The sequence below is a fragment of the Pseudorca crassidens genome, chromosome 14, assembly GCF_039906515.1.
Source record: "Pseudorca crassidens isolate mPseCra1 chromosome 14, mPseCra1.hap1, whole genome shotgun sequence".
Lineage (NCBI taxonomy): Eukaryota > Metazoa > Chordata > Mammalia > Artiodactyla > Delphinidae > Pseudorca > Pseudorca crassidens.
The window spans coordinates 38,552,334-38,574,189 of NC_090309.1; the positions used below are offsets into that span (position 1 = coordinate 38,552,334).

At 36.6% G+C, this 21,856-nt stretch overlaps 1 protein-coding gene across 8 annotated transcripts in view; it reads right to left on the minus strand.

The window, feature by feature from the left end:
- EHBP1 (EH domain binding protein 1) overlaps positions 1–21,856 on the minus strand; it is a 344,818-nt gene that overhangs the window by 261,796 nt on the left and 61,166 nt on the right. For all 8 annotated transcript variants that reach the window (XM_067704925.1, XM_067704931.1, XM_067704927.1 and 5 more), the window contains exons 4-5: positions 14,420–14,515; positions 2,493–2,546 (exon numbers count right to left, since the gene is read on the minus strand). In XM_067704925.1, coding sequence (XP_067561026.1) covers positions 2,493–2,546; positions 14,420–14,515 — 150 coding nt within the window. The remainder of the gene's footprint in view (positions 1–2,492; positions 2,547–14,419; positions 14,516–21,856) is intronic.

Below are 21,856 nucleotides of genomic sequence, written 5' to 3' on the forward strand. Positions count from 1 at the left end.
ATTCCTATTGACTGAAACAAAGTCATGGACCTCGAAAATCCCTCTGAGATCATTTAGTAGAAACCTTTCATTTTACAGATGAAGAAATTAACTCCTAGAAAATAATCTCAAGGTCACCAGCTTTGAAGGCACATCAGGATTTATACACAATTCTAACCAATCAAAAGCTCATGTCTTCTCTATACTATGATATGGGAGAAAGGAAAATGCATTTTTTTCATATAAGAATATGAGGAGGCAGAATGACAAGAAGGTAGAAAATCTTTCAGCTATTAAAAAGCATAATGATGGCTGGAAATCTCCGCAAATGCAATGTTCTCTCCACAAGGTAACTCAGAGTAAGGTCTCCAAAATCTTCTGATGACAGAGTAAAATTTAACCTCTAGTAACAGTTCAATTAAAATTTTGGTTTTATAAAGTTTTATAAACAATATGAATAGTTAAAAGTCATCTATATTATTTTTATTAGATTTTTGTGAATCTAATTTAATAATAAACACTTGGAAAGAAGAATTGCTAATGTATTTTATTTTCCATTTTCCTCCTATGGCCACTCCCTTACCTAAGATTTCTAGCAACTTCAATCACTTGAGTAATAAATAGGCAAATGAGCAAAATAAGCTGCTGGGCTTAAATATATTTTTCATAAAAAGGATATAAATGTACACTTTGACTTGAGAAACACATACCCCAACATGGAAAGTATAATCCAAAATATACCTCTTTATCTCATGATCCATTTAAATCTCACTGTTTTAATTTTAGTATTTCTCTATAGACCTTTAAAATATTTTTATAAAATATATAACACAGAACTTAAAAATATTTTTCCTAAAATCCTACAGATTTGAATGCCTTTTGCATCCAAACCTGATCTATATCATATAGCTTTTTTTTTTTACTTGTACCTTTCAGTAACAGCTTATAACCTATTGCTCAGAAATTTAGAACTGCTGTGCCTCTATCCTAAGATTAATTAGAGGAGTAATAAGAACACCTTTCTAAACAAATATAAAGTTAGTGTTTACATACTTCTACCATTAATTACAACCCCAAATTAACTGGCTAATTCTTTAGTACATCAAATTAACAAAGATGTATAACAGAGCCGCAGGTATTGAAAACCGTAAAAACATCCATTGGGGAGAAGCTCTTAACATAATGAAAGCTAGATTTTTAAGGCTGCAACCAATTTCAAGAAGTGTAAGTTTGTTTGTTTTTAAAACCTCAATGCTATTCCAAGTATAGTGTTCAAACCTATCACTATAGAAAATCCAGAACTGTTAACATGTGTGAACCATAACACAATGACATTGGCTTGATATCCAGCCATCAGAACTCCTTCCACTGTGTTTGGACCTGATCTCCTTCCCAAGCTTCCCAAATCTTCATGTCTAAAAATGGCCCAGCTATTGCTGGAAAAAGTATAAGATTCCTTTCACCACTGAGATATAAAACAAAGTCAGGCACAGAAAGGAAGAATATGCTGTTATAAAGCATGTTATAAAACTGTTAGAGGGCTTCCCTGGTGGCGCAGTGGTTGAGAGTCCACCTGCCGATGCAGGGGACACGGGTTCATGCCCAGTCTGGGAAGATCCCACATGCCGCAGAGCGGCTAGGCCCGTGAGCCATGGACGCTGAGCCTGCGCGTCCGCAGCCTGTTGCTCCGCAACGGGAGAGGCCACAACAGTGAGAGGCCCGCGTACCACGGAAAAAAAAAAAACTGTTACGAATATATTTTAGAACTTTAATAACAATCATGGTAATGATGTCAATGACAATGATAAAAGCTAATATTCATTGAAATTATTTAATCCTCACAAACCTGTAAATTGATTGCTGAGAAGTTAAGAAACTTACCACAATCACAGAGCCTATAAATGGAAGAGCTACGGCTTGCAATTAGGTCTATCAGACTCCAGAATCCACATTCTTTCTCACTGTATCTTCATGGCCTGTCTTCCCTAATCTCCATTCAATAAACATTTATTAAACAACTACTATATGCCTGCAAGTCACCTGGGACTCCACAATATGTAAACTAATTGAAGATGATTATTAAAGTACCACTCTAGAATCCCTCAACCCAAAGAGTTAAAGCATATACTTTTTTTTTAAAGATTTCTAAGATCATTCATAGTTTCATTCAACAAATGTTTCAATGAACATTTGTTATGTGAGAAGCACCATATCAGATGCTAAATAGATAAAAAGATGAATAAGACATGATCCTTCCCTCAAGCCCCCAACAGAATACATAGAGCATATACATAATTCAGCATTGAAGAGTATTTTTACGTCTATATTTTTAACAAAAATATTTACAAATAATTCTGCTACCGGCTATCATTTCATTTAAAAAATTCTAAAAGTTACAAATCACTATTTAATTTTTATAAGGCAACATTTCTCCTACCACCAAAATGCTAATGTACCTTAGTAATTTATACAGTCAAAAATATGAAAGGTGACAGAATTTACGATTAGCTTACATTTTCTATGACAAATGTCCACTCTTTATCTTCAAATTCCTCTGCATGAGGATCCTGTAACAAAAGTAAAATATAAAGTTGAAATACGTTTCTTAATTCAGTCAATCCAGTTAAAAAAATACAAACAGCCTTGCTCCTAGCTTTTTCCAACTTTTTAAAAAAGGAGAGGCAGAATGGCCTACTCTTAAGAAACTTCCATAACTTACCTAAATTTAAATCATTATTTTTTACTAAGAAATTCTCTATTTTACTTATGTTAATGCATATCATTATCTTCTATCATTGCATCTAAAACAATACAAAAAGAAACTGAGGGACAAATATATGATATCACTTATATGTGGAATCTAAAAAAATTGGTACAAATGAACTTATTTACAAAACAGAAATAGAGTCAGAGATGTAGAAAACAAACTTATGGTTATCAAGGGGGAAGGGGGGTGGGAGGGATAAAATGGGAGATTGGACTTGACATATACACACTATATATAAAATAGATAATTAATAAGAACCTACTGTATAGCACAGGAAACTCGACTCAATACTCTGTAATGACCTTCAGGGGAACAGAATCTAAAAATGAGTGGAGAGAACCAACAGGAGGATGGCGGAAGAGTTAAGACACGGAAATCACCTTCCTCCCCACAGATACATCAGGAATATATCTACACGTGGAACAACTCCTACAGAACACCTACTGAATGCTGGCAGAAGACCTCAGACCTCCCAAAAGGCAAGAAACTCCCCACGTACCTGGGTAGGGCAAAAAAAAAAAGAATAAACAGAGACAAAAGAATAGGAACGGGACCTGCACCAGTGGGAGGGAGCTGTGAAGGAGGAAAAGTTTCCACACACTAGGAAGCCCCTTTGCGGGCGGAGACTGCAGGTGGCGGAGGGGGGAAGCTTCGGACATAGAGCCACGGAGGAGAGCACAACAACGGGTGCGGAGGGCAAAGCGGAGAGATTCCCGCACAGAGGATCGGTGCTTACCGGCACTCACCAGCCCGAGAGGCTTGTGTGCTCACCCGCTGGGGCGGGCGGGGCTGAGAGCTGAGGCTCCAGCTTCAGTCAGAGCGCAGGGAGAGGACTGGGGTTGGCGGCATGTACACAGCCTGCAGGGAGTTAGTGCACCATGGCTAGCCAGGAGGGAGTCCGGGGAAAAGTCTGGACCTGCCGAAGAGGCAAGAGACTTCTTCTTCCCTCTTTGTTTCCTGGTGCCCGAGGAGAGGGGATTAAGAGCGCAGCTTAAAGGAGCTCCAGAGCCAGGCTCCAGCCGCGGCTAACAGCGCAGACCCCAGAGATGGGCAAGAGATGCTAAGACTGCTGCTGCCGCCGCCAAGAAGCCTGTGTGCGAGCACAGGTCACTCTCCACACCTCCCTTCCGGGGAGCCTATGCAGCCCGCCATGCCAGGGTCCCGGGATCCAGGGACAACTTCCCCGGGAGAACGCACGGCGTGCCTCAGGCTGATGCAATGTCACGCCAGCCTCTGCCACCACAGGCTCGCCCCGCACTCCGTACCCCTCCCTCCCTCCGGCCTAAGGGAGCCAGAGACCCCGAATCAGTGGCTCCTTTAACCCCGTCCTGTCTGAGCGAAGAACAGACGCCCTCCGGCGACCTACACACAGAGGCGGGGCCAAATCCAAAGCTGAGCCCCGGCAGCTGTGCAAACAAAGAAGAGAAAGGGAAATCTCTCCCAGCAGCCTCAGGAGCAGCGGATTAAATCTCCACAATCAACTTGATGCACCCTGCATCTGCAGAATACCTGAATAGACAACAAATCATCCCAAATTGAGGAGGTGGACTTTGAGAGCAAGATTTATTATTTTTTCCCCTTTTCCTCTTTTTGTTAGTGTGTATGTCTATGGTTCTTTGTGAGATTCTGTGTGTATAGCTTTGCTTTCACCATTTGTCCTAGGGTTCTATCCGTCCGTTTTTATTTTACTTTTTAAAAAAAATTTTTTCTTAGTAATTTTTTATTAATAACTTTATTTTATCTTACTTTATTTTCTTTTATCCTCTTTCTTTCTTTCTTTCTTTCTACTTTTTCTACCTTTTATTCTGAGCCGTGTGGATGAAAGGCTCTTGGTGCTTCAGCCAAGACTCAGCGCTGTGCCACTGAGGTGGGAGAACCAACTTCAGGACGCTAGTCCACAAGAGACCTCCCAGCTCCACGTAATATCAAATGGCAAAAATCTCCCAGAGATCTCCATCTCAACACCAACACCCAGCTTCTCTCAACGACCAGCAAGCTACAGTGCTGGACACCCTATGCCAAACAACTAGCAAGACAGGAACACAACCCCACCCATTAGCAGAGAAGCTGCCTAAAATCATAATAAGTCCACAGACACCCCAAAACACACCACCAGACGTCGACCTGCCCAGCAGAAAGACAAGATCCAGCCTCATCCACCAGAACACAGGCACTAGTCCCCTCCACCAGCAAGCCTACACAAACCACTGAACCAACTTTAGTCACTGGGGACAGACACCAAAAACAACGGGAACTACGAACCTGCAGCCTGCAAAAAGGAGACCCCAAACACAGTAAGATAAGCAAAATGAGAAGACAGAAAAACACACAGCAGATGAAGTAGCAAGATAAAAACCCACCAGACCTAACAAATGAAGAGGAAATAGGCAGTCTATCTGAAAAAGAATTCAGAACAATGATAGTAAAAATGATCCAAAATCTTGGAAATAGAATAGAAAAAATGCAAGAAACATTTAACAAGGACCTAGAAGAACTAAAGATGAAACAAGCAATGATGAACAACACAATAAATGAAATTAAAAATACTCTAGAAGGGATCAATAGCAGAATAACTGAGGCAGAAGAACGGATAAGTGACCTGGAAGATAAAATACTGGAAATAACTAGTGCAGAGCAGAATAAAGAAAAAAGAATGAAAAGAACTGAGGACAGTCTCAGAGACCACTGGGACAACATTACACGCACCAACATTCGAATTATAGGGGTTCCAGAAGAAGAAGAGAAAAAGAAAAGGACGGAGAAAATATTTGAAGAGATTATAGTTGAAAACTTCCCTAATATGGGAAAGGAAATAGTTAATCAAGTCCAGGAAGCACAGAGAGTCCCATACAGGATAAATCCAAGGAGAAACATGCCAAGACACATATTAATCAAACTGTCAAAAATTAAATACAAAGAAAACATATTAAAAGCAGCAAGGGAAAAACAACAAATAACACACAAGGGACTCCCCAAAAGGTTAACAGCTGATCTTTCAGCAGAAACTCTGTAAGCCAGAAGGGATTGGCAGGACATATTTAAAGTGATGAAGGAGAAAAACCTACAAACAAGATTACTCTACCCAGCAAGGATCTCATTCAGATTTGATGGAGAAATTAGAACCTTTACAGACAAGCAAAAGCTGAGAGAGTTCAGCACCACCAAACCAGCTTTACAACAAATGCTAAAGGATCTCCTCTAGGCAAGAAACACAGAGAAGGAAAAGACCTACAATAACAAACCCAAAACAATTAAGAAAATGGGTATAGGAACATACATATCGATAATTACCTTAAATGTAAATGGATTAAATGCTCCCACCAAAAGACACAGACTGATGAATGGATACAAAAACAAGACCCATATATATGCCATCTACAAGAGACCCACTTCAGACCTAGAGACACATACAGACTGAAAGTGAGGGGATGGAAAAAGATATTCCATGCAAATGGAAACCAAAAGAAAGCTGGAGTAGCAATTCTCATATAAGCCAAAATAGACTTTAAAATAAAGCCTACTAGAAGAGACAAAGAAGGACACTACATAATGATCAAGGGATCGATCCAAGAAGAAGATATAACAATTGTAAATATTTATGCACCCAACATAGGAGCACCTCAATACATAAGGCAAATACTAACAGCCATAAAAGGGGAAATCGACAGTAACACATTCATAATAGGGACTTTTAACACCCCACTTTCACCAATGGACAGATCATCCAAAGTGAAAATAAATAAGGAAACACAAGCTTTAAATGATACATTAAACAAGATGGACTTAATTGATATTTATAGGACATTCCATCCAAAAACAACAGAACACACATTTTTCTCAAGTGCTCATGGAACATTCTCCAGGATAGATCATATCTTGGGTTACAAATCAAGCCTTGGTAAATTTAAGAAAATTGAAATTGTATCAAGTATCTTTTCCGACCACAACACTATGAGACTAGATGTCAATTACAGGAAAAGATCTGTAAAAAATACAAACACATGGAGGATAAACAATACACTACTTAATAATGAAGTGATCACTGAATAAATCAAAGAGGAAATCAAAAAATACCTAGAAACAAGTGACAATGGAGACACGACGACCCAAAACCTATGGGATGCAGCAAAAGCAGTTCTAAGAGGGAAGTTTATAGCAATACAATCCTACCTTAAGAAACAGGAAACATCTCGAATAAACAACCTAACCTTGCACCTAAAGCAATTAGAGAAAAAAGAACAAAAAAACCCCAAAGTTAGCAGAAGGAAAGAAATCATAAAGATCAGATCAGAAATAAATGAAAAAGAAATGAAGGAAACGATAGCAAAGATCAATAAAACTAAAAGGTGGCTCTTTGAGAAGATAAGCAAAATTGATAAACCATTAGCCAGACTGACCAAGAAAAAGAGGGAGAAGACTCAAATCAATAGAATTAGAAATGAAAAAGGATAAGTAACAACTGACACTGCAGAAATACAAAAGATCATGAGAGATTACTACAGGCAACTCTATGCCAATAAAAATGGACAACCTGGAAGAAATGGACAAATTCTTAGAAATGCACAACCTGCCAAGACTGAATCAGGAAGAAATAGAAAACATGAACAGACCAATCACAAGCACTGAAATTGAAACTGTGATGAAAAATCTTCCAACAAACAAAAGCCCAGGACCAGATGGCTTCACAAGCGAATTCTATCAAACATTTAGAGAAGAGCTAACACCTATCCTGCTCAAACTCTTGCAAAATATAGCAGAGGGAAGAACACACCCAAACTCATTCTACAAGGCCACCATCACCCTGATACCAAAACCAGACAAAGATGTCACACAGAAAGAAGACTACAGGCCAATATCACTGATGAACATAGATGCAAAAATCCTCAACAAAATTCTAGCAAACAGAATCCAACAGCACATTAAAAGGATCATACACCATGATCAAGTGGGGTTTATCCCAAGAATGCAAGGATTCTTCAATATATGCAAATCAATCAATGTGATACACCATATTAACAAATTGGAGGATAAAAACCATATGATCACCTCCATAGATGCAGAAAAAGCTTCTGAGAAAATTCAACACCCATTTATAATAAAAACCCTCCAGAAAGTAAGCATAGAGGGAACTTTCCTCAACATAATAAAGCCCATATATGACAAACCCACAGCCAACATCGTCCTCAATGGTGAAAAACTGAAAGCATTTCCACTAAGATCAGGAACAAGACAAGGTTGCCTACTCTCACCACTCTTATTCAACATAGTTTTGGAAGTTTTAGCCACAGCAATCAGAGAAGGAAAGGAAATAAAAGGAATCCAAATCAGAAAAGAAGAAGTAAAGCTCTCACTGTTTGCAGATGACATGATACTATACATAGAGAATCCTAAAGATGCTACCAGAAAACTACTAGGGCTAATCAATGAATTTGGTAAAGTAGCAGGATACAAAATTAATGCACAGAAATCTCTGGCATTCCTATACACTAATGATGAAAAATCTGAAAGTGAAATCAAGAAAACACTCCCATTTACCATTGCAACAAAAAGAATAAAATATCTAGGAATAAACCTACCTAAGGAGACAAAAGACCTGTATACAGAAAATTATAAGACACTGATGAAAGAAATTAAAGATGATACAAATAGATGGAGAGATATACCATGTTCTTGGATTAGAAGAATCAACACTGTGAAAATGACTCTACTACCCAAAGCAATCTACAGATTCAATGCAATCCCTATCAAACTACCAATGGCATTTTTCATAGAACTAGAACAAAAAATTTCACAGTTTGTATGGAAACACAAAAGATCCCGAATAGCCAATGCAATCTTGAGAACGAAAAACGGAGCTGGACGAATCAGGCTCCCTGACTTCAGACTATACTACAAGGCTACAGTAATCAAGACAGTATGGTACTGGCACAAAAACAGAAATATAGATCAATGGAACAGGATAGAAAGCCCAGAGATAAACCTATGCACATATGGTCACCTTATCTTTGATAAAGGAGGCAGGAATGTACAGTGGAGAAAGGACAGCCTCTTCAATAAGTGGTGCTGGGAAAACTGGACAGGTACATGTAAAAGTATGAGATTAGATCACTCCCTAACACCATACACAAAAATAAGCTCAAAATGGATTAAAGACCTAAATGTAAGGCCAGAAACTATCAAACTCTTAGAGGAAAACATAGGCAGAACACTCTATGACATAAATCACAGCAAGATCCTTTTTGACCCACCTCCTAGAGAAATGGAAATAAAAACAAAAATAAACAAATGGGACCTAATGAAACTTCAAAGCTTTTGCACAGCAAAGGAAACCATAAACAAGACCAAAAGACAACCCTCAGAATGGGAGAAAATATTTGCAAATGAAGCAACTGACAAAGGATTAATCTCCAAAATTTACAAGCAGCTCATGCAGCTCAAAAAAACAAACAACGCAATCCAAAAATGGGCAGAAGACCTAAATAGACATTTCTCCAAAGAAGATATACAGACTGCCAACAAACACATGAAAGGATGCTCAACACCATTAATCATTTGAGAAATGCAAATCAAAACTACAATGAGGTATCATCTCACACCGGTCAGAATGGCCATCATCAAAAAATCTAGAAACAATAAATGCTGGAGAGGGTGTGGAGAAAAGGGAACACTCTTGTACTGCTAGTGGGAATGTGAATTAGTACAGCCACTATGTAGAACAGTATGGAGGTTCCTTAAAAAACTACAAATAGAACTACCATATGACCCAGCAATCCCACTACTGGGCATATACCCTGAGAAAACCATAATTCAAAAAGAGTCATGTACCAAAATATTCATTGCAGCTCTATTTACAATAGACAGGAGATGGAAACAACCTAAGTGTCCATCATCGGATGAATGGATAAAGAAGATGTGGCACATATATACAATGGAATATTACTCAGCCATAAAAAGAAACGAAATTGAGTTATTTGTAGTGAGGTGGATGAACCTAGAGTCTGTCACACAGAGTGAAGTAAGTCAGAAAGAGAAAGACAAATACAGTATGCTAACACGTATATATGGAATCTAAGAAAAACAACTGTCATGAAGAACCTAGGGGTAAGATAGGAATAAAGACACAGACCTACTAGAGAATGGACTTGAGGATATGCGGAAGGGGAAGGGTAAGCTGGGCCAAAGTGAGAGAGTGGCACTACCAAAATGTAAAATAGATAGCTAGTGGGAAGCAGCCGCATGGCACAGGGAGATCAGCTCGGTGCTTTGTGACCTCCTATAGGGGTGGGATAGGGAGGCTGGGAGGGAGGGAGACGCAAGAGGGAAGCGATATGGGAACATATGTATATATATAACTGATTGACTTTGTTATAAAGCAGAAACTAACACACCATTGTAAAGCAATTATACTCCAATAAAGATGTAAAAAAAAACCAACAGGAAATTGATTTAGCCTCTCTTAGATTAATTTGGACATTAAAAAACTGTTCACTAAGGGTTGGGAAATCAGAAAGTAAAATGTGGAAAATGTGCTTACTTTTTGTACAGGGACTGCTGTTGTACTCTGATATCTGCTCTTCCCTTCTTATATAGTAATAAAATCCCCTATTTTTAAGCTGGGCACAGGGCCCTCCAAAATATTTCTCAGTTAGGACTGACTATGTTACTAAATTCTGGCCAAATCCATGTCAAGGGAAGAGTCTTTGAAGTGTCAGAGAGAAGTCCCTTCTTCCCCCTTTCCTCCTTCCTGCTGACTGGAATGTGAATATGATAGCTTGAACTCAAGCAGCCATCTTGGGCCATGAGGTGGGAGCCACAGGTTGAGGATGTGGAGCAATAAGATAGAAGGAGCCTGGGTTCCAGATGATTGTGGAGCTGCCACACCACTCCTGATTACTTATCTCAAAACGTTGTTTATATAAGAAAAATAAACTTCTATCTTGTTTAAGCTAAAAAAAAAAAAAGAGTGGATATATGTATATGTATAACTGATTCACTTTGCTGTACAGCAGAAACTAACACAACATTGTATATCAACTATACTCCAATAAAAATTAAAAAAAAAAAAGAAACCCAGGTTCAGATAACTTAGTGAGTGAACTATTAAGAAGCACTTTATTAAGATATTAAATGCCCATATGAAACTCTGCCCTCATTTCTATACCTCTAAGTATTTTAAACTCAAAGTATCACTTGAGGCAAGGTTTTCTTGGTGCAGAGGTTATATAAACATCTGGAATTTCAAAGTACCGCAAAGGACTTCATAATCTACACAAAATGGCAAGTTGGATGTTGATACCCCCATCCACCCTCCACCACCAGAAACCTGAGAAAGGGTAACAGATCCCACAACCAAATGCAGCTTTTTTCTATATGAGGCATACTTTTGCAAGTATTTGACAAATATTTATTAGCTACTTATTATACAAGGAATTGTAGAGGTGTTATATGGATTCAAATATAGTTGTCCTTGCCTTCGAAGACAAACAACTAATGTAAATACATATATGATGAATGAAATACATGGTTTTACTAAAGAATAGAAGACAATACATTTCTTAGAGGAATGAACAATAAAAGCTTGATGAGTGAGGAAGCATTTGCACTAGGTGGGATTGTACAGAATTTCCACAGATATTAGAATAAGTAAAGGTAAAAGGCAATAGATTATAAGACAGCCAGGTCTGTCTGGCTTTTAGCCCTGTTGTTGGTTCAGTTTTATCTCTGCGGCCCCAGGACCTAGAAAAGTACCTGGCACACAGTGGTTTCTCAAGAATACTTCATGAATGAATTAATGAATATATATCTTACAAATTAACAAATATTGAACAGTAACTTATATATGATATACATTAATTCTCAAAGCTGATGAAACATTTTTTAGAAACAGAGATGATATATTACCCTTAAAAGAATAATTTTAATGGGACCAAGGGACATATCTGATAGGGCAAAGTCACTAAAAAGATGTAAAGGAGCAACAATAATGTTCATTTTGGACTATGTACATAATTAACTAATTATATTATTGACTAAACAAAAACATTTGTAGTAAAAATTGCTTCTAGCTTGAATCAACTGTCTTCTTTATATCCTACTCTCTACCCTCTAGTGTCTCTTTTACTACCATTGCACTAAAGAGAAAAATTGAAAATGGCTTAAAGAGCTGTTTTCCTTCTCAAAACCCTAAAATAGGCTTTTTTTTTCATTTACTAGCAATAGCTATTTTCAATCTAATTCAAATTTCAAAATCAAGCATGCAGGCTAAAGAAATTAATTTCTGGTTAAGTCAGAGAGAAATTAAATACATTGATAACTTTTTTAAAAAGTACGTTGTCTATGAGCACAACTCTGAATACCAATACCTAGGACAAAAAGGATTCAGAGCAGTCCTTTCCTATTTACAAGTTTCAGGATTAAGTAAATTGTGAGACTTTAAGTAAAAGGAAGGGGGAAATATGAAAGAGTTTTCCACTTGAATATTTTAAATGCAAGATCAAAAAAAATTACCATGAAAGAACGAAAAATTATTTTGTTTTACTTTTCTGCTTTTCTATGGAACTCTGGGAAGACATAGAGTAAGGAAGATAAAGTTATTTATCTAAGTATTTATTTAAGTATTTTAAATGGTCACAAGTTTGCCTCCATAGCACAACTGAAGAGAAATGTGTGTAATACAGCAAAATGGGGAGGAAGGGGTATTTGGGTTTTTTCCCTACAGACTAACACTTAAAGACATAAGAGTTCAGTGATAGGATATGCTGAACATTCTCATCAGCACTTGAAAACTACACTCACCTCCTAATCCTCCAAGTAACACATTTCAACAGCCACTTTCAACTCAGAATCACTCAGTGCATATCCTTTGCCCAAACACATGGCTGTCAGCCATTTATTGGCTCTCTTAACCCCTTGTTCTCTATCATCATTTTTTTTTTAAGTTGTGTAACTATGTCCATTCACTTGCTTTACCAATATAAACAGACTGAATCAAAAACACACAAGAGATTACTTAAAAGTCTTCCTCAAGCATGTCAGAGATTTTGCTGTTGTAATCTATATTCAGAATGGTTTGTATTACAGAACAGGCCATACAATGTAAAACAAAATCAAAAACAAACAAACCACCACCACCCCAGGGCTAAATCACAGTGTGACTGGGCAAGTTACCTTCTTCTTTAGTCTCAGTGTCCTTATCAGCACAATGGGAATAATTACAGAAGAATTAAATGAAATAGTACTCTAAAGTACTAAGAATTAAATGAAATAGTACTCTAAAGGTCTTGTTAACTACCAATCTTACTATATCATTTCATTAGGAGAGGTATGGTTAAGGGGGGTTTAATAATAGGCTTTGAGGACAGCTGACTAAAGGGTAATAGGATGGTTCTGATCTTTCCTGAAAAAAAAGGAAGAGCAGCTACAGTCTCATCCCTTATTTCTCCCTGGGCAAACAAATCAAGTATTGTGTATACATGATAATAATCAAGTAAGTTATAATAACAATAATATCAGAACTATAAAGGATCCAATAACAATGATATCAAAACTATAAAATATATATAAAGTGTTAAGAATCTCTGATAAAACAGAGTATCTATGAAACAGAGCGTTTAAAAGTAGTGTCCCATTCATGGGTTAGTACATCAACATTCAACATACTGTTTTGTTCTATTGATCCCTGCAGTAGTTCCAGAACATATGAATTAATATACTGGATTACAAAATCAAAAGTATTTTTTTACACAGTGATTTCACACTCTAAGCCATATAACTTTGCTCAACTTAGATTTTATATCCTAAAGTATTTTAGTGGATTTTCACAAACTTTATGTTTGTGCTTAATGAGATGTCTTCCTTCATTCTGTCCTTCTGCAAAAGTAACGTCAACACAATTGGAAGGATTCAAAGAAGAAATAAAGCATTTGTTTCCTAACTGCACCACTTTCAAGAAGGCTGAAACTGAGACATACTGGTCTCCACCTTTTTTTTTTTGAGCAGGTAAGGAATTGGTTAGGAAAGTAAATATTCTAGTGCATAACTGTCATATGTGTGAGGACTATTTTATAATGTTAAGAAATAAGGAAAACTTTCAAGAAAAAACATATATAAAAAGAGTTAGCTATATGCACAGCTATGTTTTTGGACCTGCACTTGGAATTTATTATCAGAATTTTTATTTTAAGCTATAGTATTTATAAAATATTAACATTTATAAAATATTTATCAAAAATCAATTTTAAACTTATCTTCTTATATTAACATCAACAAAATATTTATCATATACTAATTTAAAAATCTATCTTGTTATTAGTCAAACAAGGCTAACAAAATGAGGGTCAGGACTAAGAATTCCACAAACCTCAGCTTTCCACAGAAAAAGCACTTTAAAGTTCCCTGTGGGGAGAATGTAAGAAGTAGTAAAAGAAGTATTCCAACTGATCTTAATTGGAATAATTTCAAAAGGACTCCCAAATTATTTGGACTTTATAGACCATGAAACACCCTGATAGCCTTACATTGTTATAAATTGCTATACCTCTAAAAATAACGCACATTAAGGTCCTTACTGCACATTAAGGACCCAAATGTATAGAACAATGAATACTGAAATATTCCATCATTTAGAACTATGATTATATAATAAATCCTATAACTTATAAAACTGGAACTTACCTTAAAAAGTGTCACAGTGATTTCAATGTTTTCAGGAACAGGCCACACTACAACACCACGGTATGGATTTTTTATTCCAGGCTGCCAGCTATGAGCCTACCAGAATAAAAATAATGGCTTCAATTTGAAGTACAGGAAATGCAATGTTAATAATTTATAAAAATATATTGACCCTATTTAACTATCCATTAGATCTCCCTAAAACAAAAATGATTAGTCAAATAAAACTTTTCAAGCATTAAACTTGGGCTATGACGGTTATATCACATGGTAGCTACAGATTACTATCTGTAAACAAACCTTTACCCTCTCCCACGCACGCGCGCGCGCACACACACACACACACACACACACACACACACGAAGATGCAAAAATGAGGTGCCTCATATTTTCAAAAGCTATTTAGGATTGAATAAAAACCTTATTAGGAGAAACATTTTTGAAATTACTTTGTTATTTAGGAACTTAAGGGCAAATTCATTCTTTAAAAGGAAAAATTAATTGTATAGTCTGCATTTAAGATCATTTCCCACTAAACCATAATGTTTATTTGGGTCAAGTAAAGAAGAAAGCAGTTTGTACAGTTAATGTTTCTAGTGCCTATAATTTTAAAGACTTTTTTCCTTGTAAATATTGATTATCAAGGTTCCCTAAGGAACCCCCTGAAATGTGGGGTCACCACTCTAGGTCTTCCGTTGTGGTGGCGTTTCCAGTCAAAGCTAATGCATAATGGTATGCCAGGACAGCTCAACTAAATCTTCATCTCTCTGGGCTTCAGAACTGGTCCGTGGACATGCTATGAAGGTGGTAATAAAAGCTGACACTTAAGAAGTACTTTCTATATGTCAGTGCATATTTGGAATTTACTTATGTTTAACTCATTCAATCTGCATAAGAATCCTATGAGGTAGCTACTATTCATTCATTCATTCACTCATTCACTCACTCAATTGATACTATCTGCCAAGCATTGTCTAGGAACTGTAGTTAAAAAAAAAAAAAATCTGCCTTAGTGGAGTTTTCAGAATAGTAGGAAGAGACAGACAAACAAAATAATTAAGTAAAACAGACAGCATGTTAGGTAGAGAGAAACGCTGTGGAGAAAAATGAAAGTAGGGAAGAAGGATGGAAGGGGCAAGAGAAAGTAACAATTTTCAACAGGTTAATCAGAGAGAAGTGTCAATGAGCAGGTGACGAGAGAAGACCGTAAGGAATTGAATCAGATATTTTAAAACATGGAAAGAGCTTTCTAGGGAGATGGACCAGCAACTGGAAAGGTGCTGAGGCAGTTAGATAACAACAATGTCAATGTGGCTGGAGCAGAGTGGTCAAAGAGAAGAGCAGCAGGAGATAAGACTAGAGAAATCACAGAGGGCCCAATCATATGAAGCTCTGGCAGCCCATTCCAAAGATTTTGGTTTGTAATTTGAGTGAGATGGGAAGCCACTGGAGGATTTTAAGCAGAGGAATGATGAAGTTATGTTTTTTGACTCTAGCAAATGTATTTAGAATAGGCTTCAGATGTAAGAGAGGAAACAGGGAGACCAGTAAGCTACTGCAATAATTCTTTGGAGAGCTAATGGTGACTTGGCTTGGGGTGGTACAAACTAGTCAGATTCCATATATTTTTTCATAGTTTCAAGATAGAATCAATAAGGTTTTCTGTCTGATTGTATGAAAGAAAGTAGCCAAGGCTGATTCTAAGGCTTTCGCCCTTGAGCAAGTACATAAAAGGAATTGCTATTAACAGATATGAGGCAAAACTGCTGAAGGATCAAGTTTGGGAAATAAGATTAGGAACTCAGTTTTATACACATTAAATCTAAGTTGCCTTTTAGATATTCAAGTGTAGGTGTTTAAATAGGCAGCTGGATGTATGTGCCGGGAGTTATAAATTTGGGAATCATCAGCGTGCAGGTGATACTTAAAACTTGAATGTGATCCCAAGGGAGTGAGGAGAGAGAGGGAGAGGGAGGGGGAAAGAGAGAGAGAGAGAGATAAACGCTCAGGAACTGAACCTTGGAGCACAACAATAACAGGTCCAGGAAATGAGGAGGAATCAGCAAAGAAGGGTCAGTAAAGCAGAAGGAAAAGCAGAGGCATGTGGTATTCTGAAACTCTAGAGGAGAAAATGTTTTAAGGAGAAAGGAACAACCATCTGTCCCAAATCTTGGTGACAGGTCATATAGGATGAGGTCTGGAAAATGACCCCTGGATTTAACAAAGCAGAAGCCATTACTGACCTCACAAGAGCAGTTTCAGTGGAGTGACAAGGGTAAACACCTGACTGGATTAGCATGGATTCAAGAAAGAACAGGAAGAAAGAAACTAGCAAGTACATTCAACTCCTCTGAGGTGTTTTGCTGAAAGAGAAAGGGAGAAATAGGTTGGTGCTAGTGGGAGAAATAGTGTCAGAAGAGAATTTTTTAAGTAAGAGAAAAATATTTTTAGGCTGATGAGAAATATCCAGTTAAGAGGGAAAATTTAATGATGCAGAAGAGAAATAATTTCTAGAGTAATGTCCTTAACAGTACAAAAGGAGACAGATTGGCCTTTGCTCGGAGCACAGACGATTCTTCCATAATAATAGGAAAGGAGCTAAAGTATATGAGTGCAGGTGCATGTCAGGGAGCAGATTTAACACATGAAGAAACTGAGGCACAGACTGGCCCAGGATCACACAGCAAGTAAGTGGCAAAAGTTGGATTTGAACCCAGGAAGTGGAACTGAGAAGGGATCAAGATCATGGAAACTTATGTCCGTGCAAATCTTATCATATCTTGTTAGTTAAAATACCAGCAGAATATTGTAAGTTAACTATACTTCAATAAAAGATAAAATACCAGCACAAGATATAGGTTTAGCAGCACTAAACTACTCCCACTCCAGCTAAATTGTCAATAACTCCCTCTCTATTCTCTCTTCATTGCCCCCAGATCACAAAACTTCAGGTGAGGAAAGGGAAGTAGTGACTCACAAGAGACTTAGCACACCACAGCCAAAGGTAAAGAACTGAGTTTTGCTGATTAAAAAACATCTCCAGGGATTCCTCTATTCCCCTGCCTATTTCTATGCCTGTTGACAGTCCTAGAACAAAAACTCCACAAAGTAAACAATATCCATTCTGAAAAGTAAATTGCTGCCCATCTTAGAAAATCTTTTATCAAAACTCTACACAGTCTACATATTTAATTCTTAAGATTTATGACAACTCTAATTCTCATGTACTGTCATGGTAGATCAAGCAATTTCTCTGGTCTCTTCAAACTTCCCATAATTATATTTTCATAGTCGCCCGACACATTAAAAAAAAAAAGACCATAATAACTGAACTTTATTTATTAGCCACGGCAGAAAAGATAGAGTTTTTGTAAAATTTGGAATGAAAAAAAAGACCATCAAAGAATTTTAGGCCTGAAAATATCTTTAGGAGATCTAAACCAGGTCCAGATAAGGAAACTGAAGCAATTAAAGAGTAAATGGCTTGCCTGAAGCCATACTAATAATCAGTAGGAGAACCAACTCCATGATTTTCAAGTTCAGAGTTCTTAACCCAACCGACATCATAGCAAACTCTATTTCTGATTCACACAGTATTCAAGAAAATAGTCTTCTATCCCTAAGGTCTTAACATTTACGTATATGACACAGAGGTCAAGAGTGGGAAAAGCAGGGAATGTGGAGACCAACTAACAACTGGGCAGGGTTAGAAGATGGTGATACCATGTAATTTCCTCAGGTATCCTAATGCTGCTCCTCTAAATGACCTCTTTAAATTCTCAATCTTGGATCAGGGAATGGTAATTAGACCAATAAACAAACAAAAATACAAACTGCTTAATGAATTAAAATATTTTTTTTCTTTTTTTTTTGCAGTACGCGGGTCTCTCACTATTGTGGCCTCTCCCGTTGCGGAGCACAGGCTCTGGACGCGCAGGCTCAGTGGCCATGGCTCATGGGCCCAGCCGCTCCGCGGCATGTGGGATCTTCCCGAACCGGGGCATGAACCCGTGTCCCCTGCATCAGGAGGCGGACTCTCAACCACTGCGCCACCAGGGAAGCCCTCTTTCTTTTTTCTAATAAAAAGAGATGGAAAGGTGCTAGTTCCCAAGCTGCTAGTATGCTGCCATTTTCTGACCATTCTATCCAGCAACCCTTCCCAGCAAGAGAAAAGGTCAAACTAAGACAGAGCTCTGGCTTTCTGATAGTCTTTTTAGGGACTGTACACCTAGCTAAGTTAGGACAGTGTAACAATACCAATTAGTCCAGCTGAGTATCTGGCAATGCCAGCTTTATAATGTTAGCTAATTATTATATACTAGGCAGAATCAGTAAATTTTGCTGGAGAGGAAACTATGGATGTACATAGCAGCAAACCTGAAGGAAAAAAAAAAGTGTTCCTAGTCAGAAGAGCTTACTACAACTTCTACCTCAAACAGAATTAAAGAACCTGAAGCTAGAAAAAGAATGAAAAGTCTAATACAGGTAACTAAAAATAGCTGCAGTATTAAACATCTAACTGTACAAATCAACTGAGACAGGAATTTAGGTTCTTAAGAACTTTATTTTTTAAAAAGCACCTCATACTGGCACTCATCAGCACTACAAGAACCCTGATCAGTTTTTATTCAGAGTAACAGAAAGGATTTCCCTAGAAAATAATTTGGTACAAAACACATACAGCTATTTAGCTAGCTCCTTAGTAGAGTCAGGAAAGGCAGGTTATTTAATCATTTGCCAGCATCCTAGTACAGTTAACGACAGAAAGGATGAAGCCACATTATCCAGTTCCATTCATATTTTTTTTCACTTTTTAATCATATCACAGATCCTTTAGCAAAGGCAGACCTAAGGAAAAGGTAACATTTCTCAATTTTGAGTAATGACTCTATAAAATGCCTTATTTTCAAATTATTTCATATCATATCTTACCTAAAAGACTTGTACCTAATATGGAACTAAACACAGAATAAATATTCACTTGTTACTTCTGATTCCTACAAAATCAAAATATTTCACTGAAAATTTATAACTGTCAATTTAGTTTTTAAATTGATGATTTTCAATTTATAAAACTGCATCTACCCATAGGTTTAAGATGTCACACATAAATTTACCTTAGAGTTGTCCATATCATGGTCATAAGTCAAAGCTCTACAACTATACCCACCCCTTCATGATACCACAGCACATTGATAAAGGCTATAGTACAACCACAGAGCAGGGAAGTAGAGGTGGTAATGCCATCCAAAAGCTGGTGAGGACTTTCAAGCTCTTGTTTCCCTTTGGAGCTCTCCCATCTCTCTGTGAGTTTAAATTTACAAAACTAGATTTAAGGCAACAGACTACTCTGCCATAATTCTTCTTGACTATCACAATCTCCCTGCTTCCTATTGTCAAACACTGTACTGAAAAATAATTTATTTAAGCATATACAAATCAACTACAGCCTGAAAAAATCTCTGTTATAAATGCCATGACTTGAGGATAAGAGGCGGGGAAGCTGCATATTGGGATAATTACTCATAGTTATTATTTTCTCGATAAAAAAGGATTCAGCAATGAGTTCTTTATATATTTAACTAGAAAAATAGACATGTACCCAAAGAAAGTGAGCAATAAATTGAAAACTAAACTTTAAATTAAATAAGGCAATGTGCCTTATTATTTTACTGTCTAATCTGTTATCTGGGTGTCAGTTATAAATTTCAATCCACCAATATAAAAAAGGTAGATAATCAACTATACTTCAATAAAATAATTTAAAACAGCAGATATACTCAGAATCAGGCAAGATAAATAATAACTTATACAGATAACCAAAGAAAATTAATTACTGCGTAGTTCAAACTCTTTCCAGAAACACAGTTAAAAGTAAAAACTAGACTATTTTCTGGCCAATGGTTGCAGAAATCTGCTTTCCCCCTAAGTGATTTCAAAGGGACTTAGCAAGCAAATAATATTTCAAAGGAAAAATGTCAGAAAACAGAAGAGTCTTTCAGAAGAAAACAATGGTTCTAGTCTGTGGATTTAATATAACTGATAGCTAATTTTTAAAAAATAATAGCTGGGGACAATTTTATTTTTTTTTTAATTCCAAAATGCCATGGATCTCAAGCTTCTCAAGATTAAAAAAAAAGTTATTTGTTTAATTTTCACAATAATATCATTAGCATTTCTTTCATAGCTTCTGGAACTGATTTTTACATCCTTATTTAGCTGTTGTGAACAATTTACAGAACAGCATTTCACATATACATGAACATATTATGTATATGCTATAATAAACAACACACTGTAACTTCTCATAAACTTTTCAAAAGTACACCTATAATGTTTCAAGAGAAAATACAATGATTCTAAAATATCCAGAAGGGATCTGAAATATTAAGAGCATCACAACTGGAAAATTAGTCCAATAAGAAATAGTTCCTTCTAGAAAATATTATATTTTGAGAAAAATCAACCTGTAGCCTATGTTTGTATTTCACCATCTGGATTCAATCAATATTTGATACAATATAAAATAGAATCTGGACCTAAAATTTATTTGACTGACTTTCAAAAATGTAATTAAATTAAAAGTATACTTAATTTCAAATATGGGTATTCTGAATTGACCTTTAATCTAAAGTATTTCATTATGTTTCATAATGTTTTAAGAAAACAGTATCTAGTTTCTAAAAGAGGGACATCACTTTTTGTTGATAGCTAAAAACATTTAGGGTCGATTTCTAATGTTTATAGTTATATTCAGATTCTTCTATCACACTTAGTGGATGGCCTAATATTGTTCCTTTTCACAAAAGCTTAAGACCCACTGAGCAAAACTGACAGACGACCCTAAGTCTCTTTTTAGAACCCCTTCTCATAAATAGATAAGAAAATATTACATGTCCAAAATATAATGCCCCCAAACTACAAATGTATGCTTTGAAGAAAATGCTATTCATGAGGTGAAGCAACTGGACCTTTCCTATATTGCTGGTGGGGGTATATTAAAAGTTCAAAATGTATGTACCCTATTACCCATTGATTCCATTCCAAGTTATTCGTCCAAGAGAAAACATTTGTCCCCCAAAATACTTGAACAGTAATGTTTATGACAGATTTATTCACAATAGTTGAACACTCAGAATATTCACTGGAAACAAATCAAATGTTCATCAACAGATGTATAAAAAATCACACTGCAGTATATGTGCATGATGGAATACTGTTCAGCAATGAAAAAAGTTAAACTACCAACATTCACAATACCATGAATAAATCTCGAAAACATGCTGTACAAAAGAAACCAGACATAAAATAGTACTTTTGTATGATTCTATTTATGTGAAATTTAAGAACAGGCAAAAATAGCCTACGGTGATAGAAAAATCAGAATAGTAGTTGCCTCTAAGGATTGGGAATTGACTGGAAGAGGACTCAAAGGA